The sequence below is a fragment of the Carica papaya genome, chromosome 4 (genome assembly GCF_054855325.1).
Source record: "Carica papaya isolate Zhongbai chromosome 4, ASM5485532v1, whole genome shotgun sequence".
NCBI lineage: Eukaryota > Viridiplantae > Streptophyta > Magnoliopsida > Brassicales > Caricaceae > Carica > Carica papaya.
The window spans coordinates 20799965-20821388 of record NC_142312.1 but is presented as its reverse complement, the minus strand read 5'-3'; the positions used below and the strand labels follow the sequence as shown (position 1 = coordinate 20821388).

At 34.7% G+C, this 21424-nt stretch overlaps 1 protein-coding gene across 2 annotated transcripts; it reads left to right on the top strand.

The window, feature by feature from the left end:
* Positions 1-1535: 1535 nt before the first annotated feature.
* LOC110816134 (protein disulfide isomerase-like 1-6) lies at positions 1536-20166 on the top strand. Of its 2 annotated transcripts, none has more exons than XR_015818523.1 (12): positions 1536-2325; positions 2447-2576; positions 4264-4429; positions 14635-14753; positions 17772-17852; positions 17931-18020; positions 18128-18199; positions 18284-18352; positions 18604-18684; positions 18943-19077; positions 19630-19706; positions 19797-19902. XR_015818523.1 is itself a non-coding variant. In XM_088218109.1 (12 exons), the coding sequence occupies exons 1-12, from the start codon at positions 1811-1813 to the stop codon at positions 19890-19892; spliced, it is 1608 nt and encodes a 535-aa protein (XP_088074235.1). In that variant the 5' UTR covers positions 1536-1810; the 3' UTR covers positions 19893-20166. The 2 variants fall into 2 exon arrangements, 1 of the variants encoding a protein (XP_088074235.1); XM_088218109.1 differs by having other exon boundaries at positions 19653-19706; positions 19797-20166.
* The last annotated feature ends 1258 nt before the right edge of the window (positions 20167-21424 follow it).

The following is a 21424-nucleotide window of genomic DNA, read 5'->3' as shown; positions in this document are numbered from 1 at the left end:
TATGAAATTTACCTCGATCGGCGGTCGGAAATTTCCCCGGTGCGGCGGCGAGTGGCGGCGGGTGGCGGCGGTCGGCCTCTGGTTCGTCTTCTCCGGCGAGCGGCTGGCGGCTAGGGTTTGTGGTCTGGTGTGGGGGTTCTATTTATAACCCCTTGCCTTTTGATCACAGCCGTTCATTTCATTTTACTCTGGGCCGTTCGTTTTTGATTGAATCTGGGCCGTCCGTGCGTTTGAATCTGGGCCGTCCGATCGCGCGATTGATCTGGGCCGTCGGATCGCACCCACGCGGATCGCCAACGTGGCTCCTTTTGGAGTGACGCGATCTTGCCACGTGGCAGGCCCCGGTTGGCCGGGACTGCTGACGTGGCCCCCCCTTTTTTTTTTTTTTTTTTTTTTTTTTTTTTCCTCCTCCTTTCCGGGTGCTACATATATATATATATTTATTAATTAATAAAAAATATTCTCATAAGAAAACTCTTCTACCTTAGGCTAAGAGGGGACTCTTGGGTTGTCCTAAACTTTGGACCAACATAATTGTTAAGCTCGATTATGGATTTAATATATTACAAATAATTTGAAATCGAATTTTTGAGAGATAGTAATTTAGGTCTAAAAGTTGTCGAGTTATTGGTTAGTTAATGTGAGATATTATAAGCTTGAGATTATGTTTTTTATTTGTAAAAAATAAATTTATTTTAATATGATATATATATCTATTAAAATATGGATAAACAGAAAATGACGGAAATCTAAAAGATAAAAAAAAAAAAACTGCATTGAGTAAGAAAATAAGTTTAGTTTGTTTGATTTTTTGATTAAATCAGTTAAAAATTAAAAAAATAATATGTTAATCTGTTCAGTTTGAATTCTTAAATTTAAAAACTTAATAAACTGAAATCAATTAAAATTTTTAACTTTTTATATTAATAATTATATATATTAAATTAATAATTACAAAATGCACTAGTTGCTTATTTAGAAAGTGATCATATATATTAAATTAATAATTATATATACATATTCACCCATTTAATTATGTATATGAATATTTTCATTAATTTTTTAATTAATACCTTTATAAAATTTTAAAAACTAAGTTTTATTAATTTATTTTCAGTTATTTAATTATTAATCAAACTGATATAATATATTTAGTCGATTTAGTTTTGATTTATTATATACAGTTTGATAAATTATTTTAGTAAATTGTTTAATTTTTTAAAATTTTTTAACTAAACTGACTGAACAACTAAATATTTTTCTATACAACATAAATATAAAACACACAAGAATATGTCAATAAAATTCACAAATTCTGTGTATAAACAATTAAAAAATATTGTGATAAATTGGAAACATATTTATATACCTAATTGAGTTCACCTTCGGTTCTAGTTTGTGTAAAAGTCAATGTTAATTCATTTTTTAAATCTGGAAAGAATCTAACTTTTAATGACGATTATTAAATTAAAAAAAATAAAATAATTTTTGTTATTTAGTTAAAGTAATTATAATATTTTTTAAATGGTATATTTCCATATTTCAGATTCTAAGTAGTCCAGTTTGCCCCTTCACTTGAGCACGCCGTCTATTCCGCCGTCACTCGGCCCTCCGGACGACTCCACCTTAAATCTCGCCTGGATATTAGCCTTCAGACACAAACCCTAATATATATATATATATATATGTGTGTGTGTGTGTGTGTGCGTGCACTCACACCACATTTGAAGGCAGATCTTCTCCCAAACAATTCCCTATCAATTCTCAGTGGTAAAATTCTCGGGAGACAAGGAAAAACTTTCAGTTGAAAATGGTTATGGGCGCCAAACTCTCATCAAGATTCATTATCTTCGCTTTTACATTTCTCCTGTTAGTGGGTTTCTTGACAATCTCCGGTGCTTCTGATCCCACTACCGATGGCGTGGAAAATGACGAATCAGACGATCTTGAACAACTGTTAGCCTTAGACGAAGAGGAAGAGCAACATGAAGTAGTCCATGAGAGACTCTCGGAGGCGGACGTGTTGAGTAAGGCACAAAGGATTGTGCTTGAGCTTAACAGTGATAACGCCAAGAGGGTAATTGATAATAATGAGTATGTGATGGTTCTTGGTTATGCTCCTTGGTGTCCAAGGAGTGCTGAGATAATGCCCCACTTTGCTGAAGCTGCAACCTCCTTAAAGGATCTAGGAAGTCCCCTTTTGATGGCTAAACTTGATGCTGAGAGATATCCCAAAGTGGCTTCCCAGCTTGAGATCAAAGGGTTCCCTACTCTGCTTCTGTTTACAAATGGCAGTTCTCAGATGTACACAGGTGGATTTTCCGCGTAAGTGGTTTTCACCCTGGTAATTTAGAGTTAATTGTGTGTAGCATTATGTTTGAAGCATAATCATTTCCATGCTTTGGACTAGAGTTTGAAACAACTGGTTTGTTTATTTGGAATTCAGGGAGGATATAGTCATTTGGGTCAGGAAGAAGACTGGTGCACCTGTTATTAGAATAAGCACGGTGGGTGAGGCAGAAGAAGTCCTGAAAAAGTATCATATTTTTGTTCTTGGCTTGTTTCAAAAATTTGAGGTATGTGGATTAAGATCCTTGAAATAGATTTCCTATCTCATTTTTGATGCCTTGGACTACAATTATATTGTTGCTGACCGAAACATTGTAGTTTTAGTGAGTAACTAACCCAACATTTTATCAGGAGAAATTGTGTTATACTGAGAAGAAATTCTACCGGTCTTTTCCTTTCTTCACTTATTATGTGGTCTGTTGCACTTTATGTGTATGTTGTTGTTCCCGTGGTCTTTTATGGTGCCTAATTTGGGATCTAATATTGTGCATTAGAAAATTCAGGTGCCTGGGTGTTCTTTTAAACAGTTGCACTACCCATAGTTCATGAAGTTAATGGGACATAACTATGAGGAATTTTAAAAATCAAAATTGGGTTGATGGTAATAGCTGGGAAACTATTTTCTTTTTCCAAGGATCAACAGCTGTGGAGGCTTAAGTGCTTGCAGGTGGCTATTATTATTTACTTGTAACAATCAAGACAATCTTTGCTATAGCACAATCAAGAGGCATGGTGATTGAAGAGGCCTACAGGGACATCAGCGGCAGCACTGAATGGATGGTGAATGTTACTAGAAATCTGAATGATTGGGAAGTTAGTGAGTATGAAGCTTTATTACAAGTACTCGCTGCACAACAGATTAGCTCCGGTTCGGACCAGATTCTATGGAAATTGAAACAGAGTGAAGAATTCTCAGTTAAATTCTACTATAAACATATTGTATGGATTGGGCAGAGTAGGAGTCACAATTTTCTGGTTCATTAAATTTGGAAATCTAAGCTGTCTTCTAGAATTTCTTTTTTTGCTTGGGATGCTAGTCGGGAATGCGTCTTGACTATTGACAAACTGATGACAAGAGGTCAGATTATGGTAAATAGGTGTTGCTTATGCATGAACACAGCAGAATCTTGCAACCACATCCTTTTGTGGTGTCCTACAGCTTATGATTTGTGGTGCATGATTTATGGTTATTTTGGAATTAATTGGGTCATTGTGGGGTTGGTCAATGAGGAAATCTGGGCATGGCACGGGTTATGTAAAAAGAGAGAGTTGTAAAATTGATTCTATTGACCATTTTTTGGGTCCTATGGAAGGAGAGAAACAATAGAGCATTTGAGAGTAAAGAGGTAGAAAGCTATAGATTGAGAGATATTAAGACATGATATTATTAGAGATGAGGATTTCGTGAATGTCCTTGACACACTAACACAATTGTAATTTTTTTTACATGGATGGTACTCCTTTGGTACCTTGTTAATATATATTCACACTTTTTATGTCAAAAAAAAATTATTATTTGCTTCTAACTGTCTGATTTATTCTTACAATTCAAATAGGGCAAGCTAACTCAGTTTGCGTGATTTTCACTGAAAATTTCCCTCAGAATCCACTGCATTGGGCAGATTATGAGAGCACTTGGAAATGTTAATCTTTTACATGTCATGTAATGTTTGAAATGTGAACTCTTTTTTGTTTTTTTGTTTAATTTAACTAGAAATATAGGTTGTTTCCCTAATTAGTTTTTTTTTTAATGATCGTATTATGTCTTTTATTTCCTAATTCTTCTGCTTAAGTTTTTCTATTATTAGTATTTACCAAGTTAACATCTGCTCATAAGTAAATATATTCTAGTCTCCTTTCTATTTATGCTTCAGGGAACTGATCATGATCGTATCATGACTACTGTTTCTTCAGGGAACTGATTATGAAGAATTTGTAAAAGCCGCAATCTCTGACAATGAAATCCAGTTTATTGAAACAAACAGCATGGAAGTAGCCAAAGCATTCTATCCTAACATCAGCACAACTTATCCTTTCCTTGGAATTGTTAAACATGAGCCAGAAAGATACACTACATATGGTATGTCGGTGACCTGAAAATCGCACAGTTGCTTCTATCAAATCGGTTTTTCTTGAAGGTTCAATTGATTCTAAGCTTCTAGGTGAACGTCTAATTACATATTAGTTTTATTAAGTTGAAAAAATGTAATTGTAAAGCATTTGGAGGTTTCAAAATATGCAGAGATACCACAGGTTCTCTCTTGTTATTGGTTCAGGGAAGTTAGTTCCTTGAAGTAGGGTGTATCAATGTAGGAAAGCAGAAAACTATTAAATCCTAGGTAGTAGTAGCTAGTTTGCTTTTGGATGTGTTAGAGAATATATATCTAAAATAATGTGTTAAAATATCTTTACCCACCATTTGGTGGCATTATGTAAGTGATTTATTGTTATTGGGGTGTAGGACAAAGAGGGTTGGTTTGTCCAACTATGGATTTGGGGATAAAAATCCCAGGCATTATACTTAGAATTTTTTAAACATCACATCTAAGAAACCTTAAACATCATATTTAAGGGTTTTATTGTATTGTACAACTGAAAAATTGAAAAACTTTAAGAATATATTAGTGAATACTTGAATGTTATCCTAATAAGTGAAATTACATAACTATTTATAACAATTTCTAAGTGACATTTACTAAGTAAGACTAAACTAAATAGTAGTAAACTAATAAGAACAGGAAACTAATACTAATAATAGAAATATTAGCCCTAATACAAATAGGAAATATAAATAGTAGAAAGAATAAAATCCTGAAGTTACTAAAACTACAGTAATTGACTTCTAAATAGTATAGTAGTTTTATATTTAAAAGAATTATTATTTCTAATCTATTTTGGCATAACCTATTCTGCATCATTCACCTATGGGTAGAGAGAACTCATTGACGAGTTTTCAATAATGAATCATGTAAAACCTTGATTTTCCAGCTTCCTTATGAAAATTTAATGAACTTTCTATATGATTATTCTCTTCAATAGTGAACATGATGGAAACATGTAACTGTTTAAGAGCGTGAAATCCTGATAGTAGGATGAAGTCAGCATATTGACCAATTTGCATTTCACCTTCATCAGTGAGTTGAACATCTTTAAGCCCTATAGCCTAGGTTTCTTGCATTGAACTTCTGTAGAACTTTCTTTAGGCAATGAAAGATTTTGAATAACCTGAATATTTTAATGTTTAGGAAGATATAACCTGAATATTTCATGAATTCTACTTTCATCCCTAAAAGAAGTGGCACTAATGAGTTGAAAGGCTTTAGACCTATAAGTTTGGTTGGCTTTATTTACAAATTAATTGCTAAGGTCCTGGCTTGGAGATTGTCCAGGGTACTTGGAGAAGTGATTGGGAAATGGCAACACACATTTGTGGGGGAAAGAGAGATTTTTGATGCTGTGATGGCTGCCAATGAGATGGTAGATGACTTATTGATCAATTAAAAGAATGGCTTGGTGTGTAAACTTGATATGGAGAAAGCATATGTATGTAAACTGGAACTTTGTTGATTATATGCTGTACAAATTGGGTTTTGGGCAAAAATGGAGGAAATGGATGAAATCATGCATCATAACAACTTCCTTTGCTGTCTTAATAAATTGGGGACCTTCCAATTTCTTCATTGCCACAAGAGGATTAAGACAAGGGGATCCTTTATCCTCCCTTCTTTTTATCTTGGTTATGGAAGCTCTCAATGATTATAAGGGAGGGCTAATGAGCTACAGTTGATTAGGGGAGTTTTGGTGGGTAAGATGGGGAACAGCACGGATGTGTCCCATCTTTTCTTTGCTGATGACACATTAATCTTCTGTCAACCAGATTTGAGAATTGCCTTCATCTGAGATGTGTGCTTTTATGCTTCCAAGCGGTTTCGGGTATCAAAATTAACCTTAGTAAGTCAGAATTAGCTAGAGCTGGTGGCAGCGGTGAAGCTGGATCTTATACGAAAATTTTGGAGTGTAGAGAGGTTAAATTTCCTTCTAACTACCTTGGGGTCCTGTTGGATGCAAAATACAAAGATCAAGGTACTTGTAAACCAGTTATCGACATGTTTGATAAAAGACTTGCGGAGTGGAAGAGAAGTTTCCTATCTAAAGGTGGTAGACTCACCCTAATTAAGAGTAATTTGACTAATCTCCCAATTTATTATCTCTCGACAATCACTATTCCTGTCAAGATGGGTAAGAAGTTGGAAGCCATCCAAGTTAGGTTTCTTTGGGGTGATGTTGATGATGAGCACAAATACCATTAGGTGAAATGGGATGACATCAAAGTTCCACTCAACTATGGGGGGCATGGTATACGATCCATGGTAAAAATAAATGAAGCGCTTCAAGGAAAATGGATATAGAGGTATTTAAGGGAAGAAAACAGATTATGGAGAAGGATTGTTGACTCGCTATTAGGTGAAATTGCTGGAAAATCTGGTAACAGAATTGCTATACCACATGGGGGAGGATTGTGATGGAAAATTTTGATGCAGTAGAATTGCTTCCAGCAGTGTATTAAATGGAAGATTGATAGAGGGAACAAGATCAAATTTTGGGAGGATGACTGGATTGGTGAAGGCTGCCTAAGGAGAAGATTTCCCAGAATTTATAGTGTTGCCCAATCTAAAGACATGGTGGTAGAGGAGGCTTACCGTGTTTCAAATGAGAATGCTGTTTGGTATGTTAATAATGTTAAGCGGAATTTGAATGATTGGAAGATTGGTGAGTTTGAAGAACTGTTGCAGGTATTTGCAACACAGCAGGTGTCGAATTATGAGGATTAGATAGTGTGGAAACTGGAAAAGAAAGAAAATTTCTCTATTACTTCGTATTATAACCATCTGTGTTGCATGGGAGGGGCTGCTAGGAGAGATTTTCCTGCTAAGCTAACTTAGAAAACCATGGTTCTCCCACATATTGCTTTCTTTGCTTGGGAGGCGTGTTGGGAGAGAATCTTAACCATTGATAAGCTGGGAATTAGAGGTCACATCTTGGTGAATGGCTGCTATTGCTGTATGAAGGCAGAGGAAACTTGCAACCATCTTTTATTGTGGTGTCCTACAGTATACAACTTATGGCGTATGATTTATGGTTTTTTACGGATTGATTGGGTTATTGCTGGGTCGGTTGGGGGGGAAATTTGGGCTTGGGATGGTTTATGTGTAAAAGAAATATTGCTAATGTTATTTCTTTGACTGTTTTTTAGGTCATCTGGAAAGAGAGAAATGATATAACTTTTAATAGTGTTGAAAGTAGTACTAATGGATTAAAAGATAGGTGGATTCATTATGTTGGGTCTACTTTATTAGGTGATAACATGATTAGTGATGTAGATTTTGGGAATGTCATAGATACTCTCACTTCATTGTAAATCCTTGTAAATGAGTGGTACCCCTATTTTTTATACTTTGTTAATATATACCTTACATTTTTTATCTCAAAAAAATAACATTTCTTGTTTCTTAGCTTTGATAGGCTGTTTCTCTTTATCTTCTTTGTTAACTGCAAATATTTTTGGATGTTTATATTTATTCATCTAATTTATAGTAACATGTTTCAAAAACTACATCTTTTATGCCACAAATAAAATGATAAGGGTTAGTAATCTCCTCATGTTGAGTATTTCAATTGCAAGGCTAATGTTTCACCTAGAAGAATATGTGTGGATATCATAGGAATAACATAACACAAGATTGAATCACTGCAGGTACCATGATGAAAAGAAATAAGACTTTGCTGAGTTGCAAATGTAGCGCCCGGAAAGGGGCCGAAAAAGAAAAAAAAGAAAAAAAATAAAAATAAAGCCACATCGGCAGCCACGTCAGCAGGCCCGGCCAACCGGGACCTGCCACGTGGCAAGACCACGTCGTTCCGGAACGGGCCACGTTGGCGATCCGCGTAGGCACGATCGGACGGCCCAGATCAAGCGTGCGATCGGACGGCCCAGATGAAATCGCACGGACGACTCAGATTCAATAAAAAACGGACGGCCCAGATTAAAACAAAATGGATGGCTGAGATCAAAAGGCAAAGGGTTATAAATAGAACCCCCACACCAGACCACAAACCCTAGCCGCCTGCCGCTCGCCGGAGAAGACGAACCAGAAGCCGGACGCCGCCACCCGCTGCCGCACCGGGGAAATTTCCGACCGCCGATCGAGGTAAATTTCGTACTCCCGACTCGTTTTTCCACGCTGATTCCTCCTGTGGCCAAATCGGAGCCGAAATTCCGGCCAAACGGCCGGAATACACGGCCGAAGCCCAGCGGCGCCGCCGCGCCCCTTCTCGGTTTTTGCCTCCGATGAGGCCCTTCCCGGCCTCCGTTTGATGCAATTTTTATATCACCGTGATCACCATTCTTTTCTCTACAGGTTGACCGGAGCCGAATCACCAAAACACGAATCTCGCCGGAGAGCCGCCGCACCCGAGAGCGCCGCCGCCGGTAAGCTCCGTTTTTCCGTGATTTTTTGGCCCCCCGAGGGCCCTAGGGTTGTTTTCTCGCAGGGACCGATGCGAGTGTGGCCGAATTCGGCCAGAGACGGCTGAAAACAGCCAGTCCGAGGCGAATCGCCGCCGCCAGCGGTGGTGCCGTCGCCGGAGCACGGCGGAGCCGCCGTGCCGGAGTTGCGATATTGGCCAAAAGGGGCCCTGGGCCTAATTTGGGATTTTTTTGGAACACGTGCAGGTACCAGTAGTGCGTTTCAGTTCCCCGAGAAAAATTCAGGGAAAATTAGGGACAGCCTGTAGGCGCACTGTGAAGCCGTGTTCGGACCCCGAAACGTGTAAGGACCCCTCACTTTATTTCCTATCACAGTTTTAAAGTTCAATAAATGATAGAACGGTATTTCATGAATCAACGAATGTGTGAAATTGATTAAGGTCGCTAATGGAGCCCAAGTCTAGTGTATTTGTCGGTTAACTATTATTTGGCCTGTTTTACAGTTTTAAATGCAGCATGAGGTTCGATGTTTTCATTTTATAGTTTCGTATGCGTATTTTACTGTTTTATTGATTATGGATTAAATGACCGGGATATTGATGCTGTATGTTGTCTGTTTAGCATAAATTACTGTTTGCCTGCTTGTATGTGGATTAATGATGCTGACTGAGGAAAAAGAGAATGAAAAATTATGTAAATGGGTAATGGTATAATGTGGTCAGTCTGACTAGATATCCTGGTAGATGGTGGACGGACCGGGTCCGTAGGGAACCCTACCGGGATTGTGGTCTCCCATACCGGACGGGGTATGGAGATCTTATGTGTTTTGGCGCTCATACCGGACGGGGTATGGGGACGGCCCGTTTCACCCTCATACCGGACGGGGTAATGAGGTCTATGTTTTGGCGCCCATACCGGACGGGGTATGGGGACGGCCCTGGAATGGATTTCAAGTGTTAAAGATTAACGGGTAGCGGGACTCCTATGGATCCCCATGGATACTAGTGGGCTGGTGAATCAGGAAAATATGTTGTGTAACGATTAAATTACAAAAAGTTTGATAGGTATTATGTTATACAGTTCATATATATGTTTTCATGATGATGATGATGTTATTGCTTTCGTATATTGTTTTATGAATTTCACCGAGGTAAGTGAATGGTAAAGGTTTTATTATTAATAAAAGGATTTGTTGTAAATTATGCTCCATTGGTCTTTTTATGTTTTCTACCCACCTTTACCTCCGTGACGGTGAGATATCGTGATGTCTTTACTGGGCTAGTGTAGCTCATTCCTTATTTAATCATTTCAGATCAAGAGAACATCGTTCCCGATCCGGTTCCGCAGGAGGACGACGAAGGGGACGCCTAAAGACTCCCTAGTCACATTCGTAGTTTTTTTACTTTCAAGTTTCTCATTTAGGTAGTTTAATCTTTTATATTTTGTGAGCACGTTTTTGGTTTTAGTGTAAGGGATGTTATTCAAATTTTGACTTCGCTTCCGCATTTGATATTTATAATATAATTTCCATTTTAAATTTCCGGGGTTGCTACAGCAAAAATATCTAGACTATTCATCCAAGCTACTCTATATGGTTATGGATGTGGTTTCTTCCCAAAACTGAGTTGTTTACTGTAGATATTGAAACAAGATTTCTGCAAAAATCTTCATGAACAACTAATTTTTTATATTTATTTCCACAATGGGCTACGTTTTGAAACATTGGAGGATGCTTTTGATCCTTTTTTACTTGAAGTCCATAGTTGTGCTTAGCTACTGTCAAGGAGTACTTGTCAATTCTATCATCCTTGAGTAATAAATCATCTCTTCCTTACAATTCTACATGTTTAAGCATATTTCACCACACAAACTCTTGTGAAGAGATTACAAATTAGGAAGAGCCTAGAAAGTACCTTGGATCTTGATGAAAACTTTTGAGAGGGGTAAAACGGTCTAGCTGAACTGATTTGGTCAAACCCGATTAGAAAAAGTTGGACAAAACATGATTTTGCAAAAGTCCATAACGGAGGTGGGAACATGGGCTACAAGAAATAATGGTTAGTGATTCTGATCTTACTTTTACAAGTTTATTTTGGATGTAACTATTTTGACTCAATGGGTCCAATTATCACTTATTTTCATTATTGCCCCACTCAGATGATTGAACTAAAACAGTGAGTCGAAATGTTGAAATTCATTATTTCACTTGTTACCAGCAATGCAAATGCGTGAATTGGCTATCCTGTCTTGTGGAGCCGGGTTGTTCTGAATGGAGAGCGTTGGATAGAAACAGAGCATAGGGATTCCATTTATCTTCTTTACAGGACTGGCTACTCAAAGCTTAAAATTCCATGTAGCACTATTATGATGCCCATCATCAGGATGGTAATTTTGAGGTTGGTGATTTGGCCCTTCCTTGCTTGTAACTGTATGAAGGAAGTTGTCTCCATGGTTTTATTGGTCTTATCTAGCCATGGACATAATTGGAAGTCTCACATACTAGCTGCAACTGCGTTTGGAATCCAAATTGCATCCCCTTTTTCTTGTTTCTTGCTTGAAGAGGTTCCCTGGCTCCGGGTATGCATCTTAATATAGGTTCTAGATATGCATCTATGATTCTTCTTCTTCTTGATAAAGGAATTTCTTTCCTACTCACAAGGCTCTACTAAATACTCGCTTTGGTGCTAGTAAGGAAGTTGGTTCCTTATTGTAGGGTGCATCAACATCGGAAATAGAAAAATATTAAGTCTTAGGTAATAATAGGTTGGTTTGCTTCAGATGTATGAGTATGTCTCTATGCTTTGGTTTTGGTGTCTTTATGCAAGTGTTTTATTGCTATTGAGTAGCACTTAGTGGTAGACACTTATTTGAGTTGTTTGAATAAATCTTTAACTGCATGAACTAGATGAGTTAGATCATAACTCGTAAGAATCATGTGTTGTGTTTCTCCTTTGACAAAATGACCATATATATATACAAGTTCACTAGAGCAATAAAGAAAACCAACAATTAATTACATAGGACGTATTTTACCATAATGCTCTTTGATATAATTCACTTAAATTAATTGCACACTGAGTACCTTCTTTAACACTCCTCAAAGTGATGAATAGATATTATTGATTCCCAATTAGGTAATGAGAGTATGGAAGGTTAGATTATTTAAGTATTTAGTCAATGCATCTGCAAGTTATAAGTTGGTAGACATGTGCACTATACATTTCAAGCCATTCTTTAGCTTTTCTTTAATAAAATACCTATCAATTTTAACATGTCTTGTCCTGTCGTGCTGTGATAAATTGTGAGTAATACTTAAATCTGACTTATTGTCACAGTAGAGACGCATGAGACTATCTCAATTGAATCTCAGATCTCCTAGGATCTTCTTCAATCATAATAAGTCACATATTCCTTGTTCCATTGCTCAGAATTTTGTCTCTACACTCGATCTCGTAACTACTTTTTGTTTTTTGGTTCTTCATGTGACCAAGTTACTGATCTTGCGTAGTCTGCGTCAATATAGGCTTCAAGATGTAACTTGTTATTTCTTTTGAATATGATACCTTTCTCGGGTGTCATCTTCAAGTAATGTAGCACTCTGTAGGCTACTTGTAAGTGCATGTTTTTAGAGTTGTGGAAGAATTGACATATCACACTTATTACATCGGTCTTGCGTGTGGAAGATATATTAATCTTCACTAACATCTAATACATCTTATCTACCTCTATGTCTTCTTCTGCTAGTTGTAGTTTGTGGTTGAGATCAGTAGGATGATTAGCAAGTTTTACATGTAGCTTACCTGTATTCTTTAGCAAATCAATAATATATTTTTGTTATAAGATGAGGATTCTTGATTTTGAGTGAGTAATGCCAATCCCAAAGAAATACTCCAACATTTCCAATTCCTTAATCTCAAACTCCTTGGTTATGCATTGTTTGAACATCAATTTTTTTTTTTATCATCACCTGTCATAATAATGTCATTAACATTATATTAGGAGAGTTCCAACTTCCTCTAATCTGAGTGCTTGATAAACATGATATGGTCTCTTTGACTCTACTTGTATCCCAAGCGAAAAATTTCTTTTAATCTAACAAACTATGCCCTTGATGATTGTTTGAGCCCAAAAAATGCTTTTTTTAATTTACACATTTTATTTTTTTCTGCCTCTCTAGTAAATTTTTATGGAATTTCATGTAAATTCTTTTTATATTATCCCCGTGCAGAAAGACATTTTTTACATCAAATAGTTGCAATTGCCAATTTAGAGAACTTAGGGAATTTAGAGAATCTAATCGATAAATTAATTGATTTGTAAATAATTTGTACTTGAGTTGGTACTCTCTTGGCCCATATTAATACAACATACTATACTTTTATTAAAAGAAAGTTGCAGTTGTTAGTTGAAGTGGACAACTAGTGATAACAGGACTTGCGCTATATTCATCTTAGCAACTGACATGAATGTCTCTTGATAATCTATCTTATAAGTTTGGGTATAGCCTTTGGCTGTTAGGCTTGTTTGACCAGATGATTCTCTTGGTTGACCAAGCGATTCCATTATTATCAAATCTTCCTCATCCCAGGCATCAAATTGTGAGTCTCCTGCTTTAGATCCTGTGCAAAACCTAACTTATTTTCCCTTTTCCTTTAAGGATGGTCCAAATCAGTTATGATCAATTCAAGTAATTTTTCCATTTAAGCAATAGGTAGACTGAATGGGCTGAAATTTCCTGTTGGAATGTTGCGAGTTTCCCATATTGAGATTTATGTTAGTAACTTGAGATGTAACATCTAAAATGATTTAAAATTTTTCAAGACTATAAAGGTCGATTTAATAAGATGGAAACAGAGATTACTGGATGAACAAATAGCTGAAAAGAAGGTTGCACCCGGACAGAATCAGTGGTTGCTGTGGGACAGAGGCGCTACTGGAGGGACACGCTAGGTGGCTGACACATGTCTGGAGGTGTGTGGCTGGCTGACAGATGCATGGCTGGAGGTGTGCGGCTTGGTGGCAGAGGCGTCTAGGAGATGTGCTGGCTTGCTGGTGCCCGCTGCTACAGGTAGCAGCAGGTTGGTGAGGCGAGTTAGCTTGTTAGTGTGCGCAGCTGCAGGTAGCAGCTGCTTGGTTTTATTTGGTAGCTGGCTATGAAGGCTAGTGGCGGTAAGAGTGGTGGGTAGTTATGAAGGCTATTCCCATTGAGAGTTTTTTTTTTTTTCTTTTTCTTTTTCATTATTATTTTGGCAATGAAGGCGGATTAGAATTTGTAAAAGAGTTTGGGTATACCTCTGATATTATGTCAAGAATAAGGTATTGTATTTTCTATTGAATAATATGACCATATATATATATGTACATTCTCCAGAGAGACTGGAAATGGATAATTAATTGCATAGAACATATTTTATCATAATGCCCTTTAATCTAATTTACCTAAATTAACTACATATAAAGTATGTAATAAACAGTTGTGCTAGCTATTTTAATAAAAACTTCGATTTTACTGCAATGAAATAGATTGGAGAATTATTTACCATTTTCTTTACTATAGATTCTAGAGATCTTTGGATTCTGGACAATCAACTTAAGGCTAATTACCAAAATATGGCAGAAAGGAAGAAAGAACCAAAAGAATACTTGCAAGCATCCTGTTAATTTTCATCTACAGGGTTCTACAACTAGATCTAAGGGCTTGGATATACCACCATTATTTTGCAGTTTAATGTTTTCCCACATCTATGCCAACGAGCATCCATTGGCATGATTAGTAATTGATTGGTTCTGTTCTGCAGATGGGACCTTTGGAATGGATAAAATACTGCAGTTTTTGGATTATAACAAGTTTCCATTGGTTACAAAACTGAGTGAAGTCAATTCTGCCAGGGTTTACTCTAGTCGTCTCAAACATCAGGTTTGGTTTCTTTATATTTTATTTTCCAATAACTTCTTTCTCTTTGGTTCCTACTCTAATATCTAGTGCTACTTTGGCTTAAAAATATGATCACCTAATTGATGATTGCCAAGGTAACAAATAAGAAGAATCTTTAACACCATTGAAAATTTTAAATTGTAAAAGAATCATCTTAAATGATAATGAGAGCATGTTTTTAGCTGAGATAACTAAGGGGATTCCGGAGGATGATGTTCTTCTTATTGAACAAATTGAGTAATCTAGTAATAGATCTCTCATTTAGTAATAATGAATAATGTCATTTTTCAGGATAAGTTCGTAGTATTCAACTTGATTTGGAGATAAAGAGCCATCATCTGAAACGAGCACCACCTTTTTTTTGTGCTTCTAACTATATTAAGCAAAATTTGGCGATTCCTTTTGTTGATTTCATCATGCCTAATTGGTTCATTGGTCTTTCTTAAGCATTCTTGTTTTATTACATGTTCAAGGCAAGTCCAAAAGGTTTTACATTATTACTATTTCGACATTTGATGAAGTGGGATAGAATGGTGCTAAGTAATAATATTCTTAGACAAAAATGTCTCGATATTATGATGTATTTATGTAATTGTAATATTTATGTTACTTTTAGGATATTAGGAAATTAAGGATACTACGAACTATTAAGAATGACTTTGTGATGTGTATTCTATTAAATATTACAACTTTATATACAAGTTTTTTAGGAAGGAAAATAAAATTTATAATAAATTACAAAAGTTGTAATTTATCTTTATATCTTTAACTTAATTTATAAAGGTATAATTTACCATTTAATCTAATTTACCATCTCTTTAATATTTTCCATCAAGTTGGAAAATAGATGTTGTCCATCTGCAACTTGTTAATAAGAGACTGAAATGCGAGATTGCTTAAGTTTTTAGTTAACACATCTGCTAGTTGAGAATTGGTAGGTATGCATAGAATTCATGCTAGGCAGTTTCAAAATTTTTTTTTTTGATAAAATGTCTATCGCTTTCAATGTGTTTGGTCCAGTCGTGTTGTACTAGATTGTGACCGATGCTCATAGTCGAGTTGTTATTACAGTACAGACACATTGGGTTTTCCCACTTGATTCTAAAGTTTTCTAAAATTATTTTTATCCATAGTAGTTCACTTAGTTTTTGTTCCATTGTTAGAAATTCTGATTTTGCACTTGATTTTGTAATTACATTTTGTTTCTTACTTCTCCAAGTAACTAGATTGCTCCTAGGGAAGATACGTAAGCATGTAGTAGATCTTCTGTTTACAACTGACCCTGCATAATTTGCATCATTATATGCTTTTGGGAGTAATTTGTTATTCTTTCTAAACATAATTCATTTTTCTAGTGAACTTTTTACAGTATTCTGTAGATTACTTGTAGGTGTACTTCTTTTGAATTGTGCATGAATCGGCTTATGAAACTTCATGCATAAGCGATGTCTAGTCTCGTGGAATAGGCATATCAGTACGTAACTAATCTTTGATATATTTCCTTGTTTAGTAGCATTTTTTTTTTTTAATTCCTACTTTCTAATTAGGATTAATAGAAGTAGTGACTGGTTTGCATGCTAGTTTGTCAGTGACTTTTAATATGTCATGAATGTATTTCTGTTGATAAATAAAAATTCTAGATTTATAGTACTCTGTAAATTGTTTGTAGGTGTACTTCTGTCGAATTGTGCATGAATCGATTTATGACACTTATTGGATAGGTGTTGTCTGGTTTCGTGTGGAATAGGCATATCATACCCAACTAATCTTTGACATATTTCTTTGTTTGATAGCATATCTTCCTCAGCAATTCCTACTTTGTAATTAGGACCAATAGGAGTAGTAGCTAGTTTGCATGCTAGCTTGCCAATAACTTTTTAACATATCACGAATATATTTTTGTTGAGAAATAAAAATCCAGATTTAGATTAGACTACTTCAATTCCCAGAAAATATTTTAACTTATCTATTTCCTTGATTTTGAATTCTTTTGACAGACGCTACATTAGTGTTTGTTGTTCCTTCTCATCATTTCTTGTTATAATTATGTCATCAATGTATATTAGGAGAATTGTAACTCCCTTTGTCTCTGAATATTTGACGAATAGAGTGTGATTTTCCTAAGTCTACTTATATTTCAGATCTGTTATCACTTTTGTGAACCTGCTAAACCATGCTCTTAGTGGTTTCTTGAGTCAATACAAAACTTTCTTTAGTTTACATACATTATTTGATCCTATTTTTCTGTCAAAATCTGGTAAAATATCCATATAAATTTTTTCTTCTAAATCTCCATGAAAAAAAATATTTTTTACATCAAACTATTGTAATTGTTAGTCAAAGTGGACAGTTAATGACAACATGATTTACATAGTGTTCATCTTGACTATTAGACAGCTAATTTAACATTCCTTTAACATGAACTATTAGAATAGGCTCCTTATTGGTAGGAGGGTTATTTCTTTAAGTATTTTAGTCATATTACAATATGATGTGAAATGGCTTAAGTAGATTGCCTAAATAGATTAAAAACTATAGTTCTACTAAATATGAAACTATTGTACTATTCAGAAATCTATTGTTATAGTTTTTGTAACTTTATAATTTTATTTCTATGAGCTGTATCACTTCTCAATCCTATTAATATTGGTACTTCTTACAAATGTTATTTAAGAAGCATTGCAAATGTCTTTATAATTTTACTTTTGGGATATGCTTCAGTTATTCAATTAAGTACTTTGAAATTTTCTCATTTTTCTTGTAGTGAATGCAATCAAACTTTAATTGGTAGTACTTCTAACTTTTTTTATTGTAACATGTAAAATTTTTTTATTTAGTTTTCCTATTTGTATTAGCAGTATTACTTCCTAATCCTATTTGTGTCAAAAAGTTTATATTCTTAATTGGAGTTTTGTATTATCAGGTTTATGAGCATGCTTATTCGGTCACATTTGTAATTTCTTTCTTTTTCTGTTCTTTTCTTTTTCTGCTTCTGCTTAGGTTTTTATCTTTGCAAAGGCTGATGAATTCCATAATCTTCTTCAACCTCTTGAAGATGTTGCAAGAAAGTTCAAATCAAAGGTATTTATTTTGACTAAATTATGAAGATTGTAGGAAGCGGCCCTGTATAAATTTTCAATTGTAATCTCTTTGATGCAGGTAATGTTTGTATATACAGACATAACAGATGAAAATCTTGCAAAGCCCTTCTTGACTTTGTTTGGGCTAGAAGATTCAGAGAACACTGTGGTAATTTTTCAAATGACTAGTAATTTGCTTACTACGTTCGGAGTTTTAGTAAAAGAAACTATACTCAAGCTATAAATTTATGCAATATCTTTCTGCCTGTCCAATAGGTGACTGCTTTCAATACCAATGTCAGCTCAAAGTTTTTGTTAGAGTCAGATCCATCATCAAGGAATATAGAAGTAACAACTTTGCTTACTTGATTTCTCCTTTTCATAATTATCTGATTAAGCAACTCATATAGTGTCTAAAATCTGCTTGTGTAGGAATTTTGCTTGGGACTTCTGCATGATACTCTGTTGCCTTACTTCAAATCGCAGCCAATACCAGATAATGTGGGTCTCCCATTTTCTTTGTGAAATCTTTTCTTGGAGAAAGATGTTAGATAATTCAAAAGGGATCTGGTTTCATCATTAGTATTTATATGCTTTAAGTAACATCTAATCTTTTTTGCATGTTTACTTTCATGTGTCTTGTATAGGAACTTGAATCCACCATTTGCAGTACCTATAGAACTTTATATATCATGTCTTTCAATGAGGTTTATGTTATCTCATGTGGTAGTGTCTACCTTTAAAATTTTCAGCAAAATGCAAGTGTCCTGGCTATTGTGGGGAAGACATTTGATGAGCTGGTGGTGGACAGTCCCAAGAATGTTCTTTTAGAGGTTTGCTTGCTCCATCTTTTTTCTCTTCTTATAGCTTCTAGTGGTAAAAGGTTTCTATATATTATACCAGTATCACCTTATGAAGTAATGACTCATGTCTGCTCCATAAAAAGTGCCATCCCAGGCATGCCACATGTATGACCGTAACAGACATTTAAAACCTGTCTGCTACTTCTTGAGTGCCTTAGGTTTTCATATTTCTCAGGAGTGAGTTTTTTTAGTCCCTGGAAATCTTAATTTTTCTGTTCCAAAAAACAGGTGTACACACCATGGTGCCTCAACTGTGACACCACAAGCAAGCAAATTGAGAAGTTGGCTAAGCACTTCAAAAGTTTGGATAATCTAATCTTTGCAAGGATAGATGCTTCTGCAAATGAGCATCCAAGGCTGCAAGTAAAATTCTTCATATAATCATACTTCATATTTTCAGTTGTTGTTCTCTTCAAAAACGTAGTAATCCCGTAAATATGGCGATGTTATATATGCTTGAACTTATTAGGGATACTCGAGCAGACATCCAAACTAGTAGTTTTCAATCGCCAGATGGATCATTTCTAAGATTTTATTAGGCTTTTTAATTTGTCAACTGGTAGACAAGATCAAACAGATCTTTCCTCAGTAACTTGTGCTTGTCGAATTTAATCTATGGAGGGCACCGACACTCCTTTTAATTTTAATTCAAGTTTCTTAGTTTCCTCCTTTTTCATATATGTTAGCTATTTACTTTTTATCATTTATTCCTAATTTAAATATTAGAATATATTGAATCAATGTCACTCATATGTCTAGTTATATAATAATAAATTTGTATTTTTATTTGTCAATATACTAGTAACAAATTAATTTTAGTCGAACAAAGAATTGACTTGGGCTAGAATACTATTTTTGTTTAAATCTTTGACTGCATTCCAATTTTTATTGAAAGAAAATTAAAATTTGAACCAGGTGCCACTTTATTATTAATGCAGGCGGATGATTATCCTACAATCTTACTTTACAAAGCTGGTGCTAAAGACAATCCAGTAAATATCTCCGAGCTGAAGCTTTTTTTTTTCTTTTTTCCAACTTGAAGGTGTGCTCCAGTCTACTGACCATGTTTTTTTGAATTGCAGATAAAAATTTCAACCAAATATAGCTCAAAAGAGATGGCAATGTTTATCAACAAACAGTTGAGAGGCAAGGAAGAAGCAACCAAAGACGAACTATAGAAATAGAAAAGGAGAAAACAGAAGCAATTTTTGTAGAAACTATAACACTCAGAGCATTGGTGAGTATTTATTTGTTGTAATAAATTGAAACAATCATAGTCCACAGAAATATAAGCTCAAGTAAATTATATCTAGCGTGAAAAATATTGATAGATGCTGCAAATTTAGTCGCCAAATTATTTAGTTTATGGTGAATGGAAGTGTTTTTCTTTTTGAAGAAAAGCTTCTGTGAAAATGTTTATCTGAGTAATATATTATGTTGAGTTTCTGCAAATTCTCGGGTTTAACTCTTGCCAATGATTTCCTCGTTTTTGTTTCTCTAATGAACACGTTGTTATCGGAGGGGGTCAAATTTTCCTTCCCTTCCTTGTTTTTGCTGGTTTTTGATTAATCTGGTGAAGTCAACAAACAACAATCATAATAATATCACCATTGGCTGGTCTGTACATGACAGGCAAAGTGTTAAGAGTTTCATTTCATTCATGCCTACAGATGATCTTACTAATCATCTTCAACATTCATCCTCAACCAAAATAGATCTTCTTTCTCTTCCACTCCGAATCAGAAACAAAAAACAAGCAACACAAACTAAAATTTCACTACAATCTTAAACCATCCGATAAACAAAACCAAGAAAAATTTGTGGCCTCTCAACTCCTAGCTTTCTCTCACTCAAACAGGCTCAAGATTTTCTTCCCTTCTTTTTTCTCTCTATCTCGGTTTCAGCCTTTTAATGATGAGAGAATATATTGATTATTTTCAGTACTAAATCTTACTAGTTAGAGAAAATTCAATTAATTTTTCTTTTTTTTTAAAAAAAAAAAAAACTTATACACTTCATTGAAAAATACAAATGAATTAGCATGTCTATAAATGTGATTGATATTTGTATATTTTAAATTTTATATTTAAATATATTAAATAATATTTATAAGATCTATAAATGCTCTAATTATTATATAATTTTTAGTTATATGAATGAAATTTAATATCTACCGAGTCCAAATATTCTATTAAAATATAATACTAAAGTTAAAAATTTATATAAATTATATATTAATTAAATGACTAATACTTATAACTCTCTATATCAACATGTGAATTTGAGTCGAATTGCGTATCTTGTGTATTCTTTTTAAAAGTTATTGTTTTATTAAAAATTATAATATTATTAATTATATTGTGATTAGCATACATATTATCACATAATTATTAAAAAATATAAATATCTATTAAAAAGTTAAAAATTTATAATTTAATTATATTTGCTCTCGTTTTTAGTGCAAGCGTACGTATAGTGAGAATTCGAAAGCCACATGGCACTACATTGCTTGATGCCTTAAGCAATAAGTTATACTACAAGTTGAAGTATAAGTAGGTGCTTAGAACAAATAAATTTTGTTTTTTTAGAAAATTTTGAAACTTTTTTTATACTTATTTTAATTAAGAATGGTAAAATTTATAAAAATAATAAAAATATTATATTATAATTTTTTTTGGTTGAAATTAAAAAAACACACATTTACAAGATT

Bases quoted from the DNA above. Each gene is read 5' to 3' on its own strand.
- LOC110816134 (XM_088218109.1), top strand. From the start codon at position 1,811: ATGGTTATGGGCGCCAAACTCTCATCAAGATTCATTATCTTCGCTTTT. The intron at 14,754-17,771 runs GTTTGGTTTCTT...GCTTCTGCTTAG, and splicing joins CTAGTCGTCTCAAACATCAG to GTTTTTATCTTTGCAAAGGC. The intron at 17,853-17,930 runs GTATTTATTTTG...TCTTTGATGCAG, and splicing joins CAAGAAAGTTCAAATCAAAG to GTAATGTTTGTATATACAGA.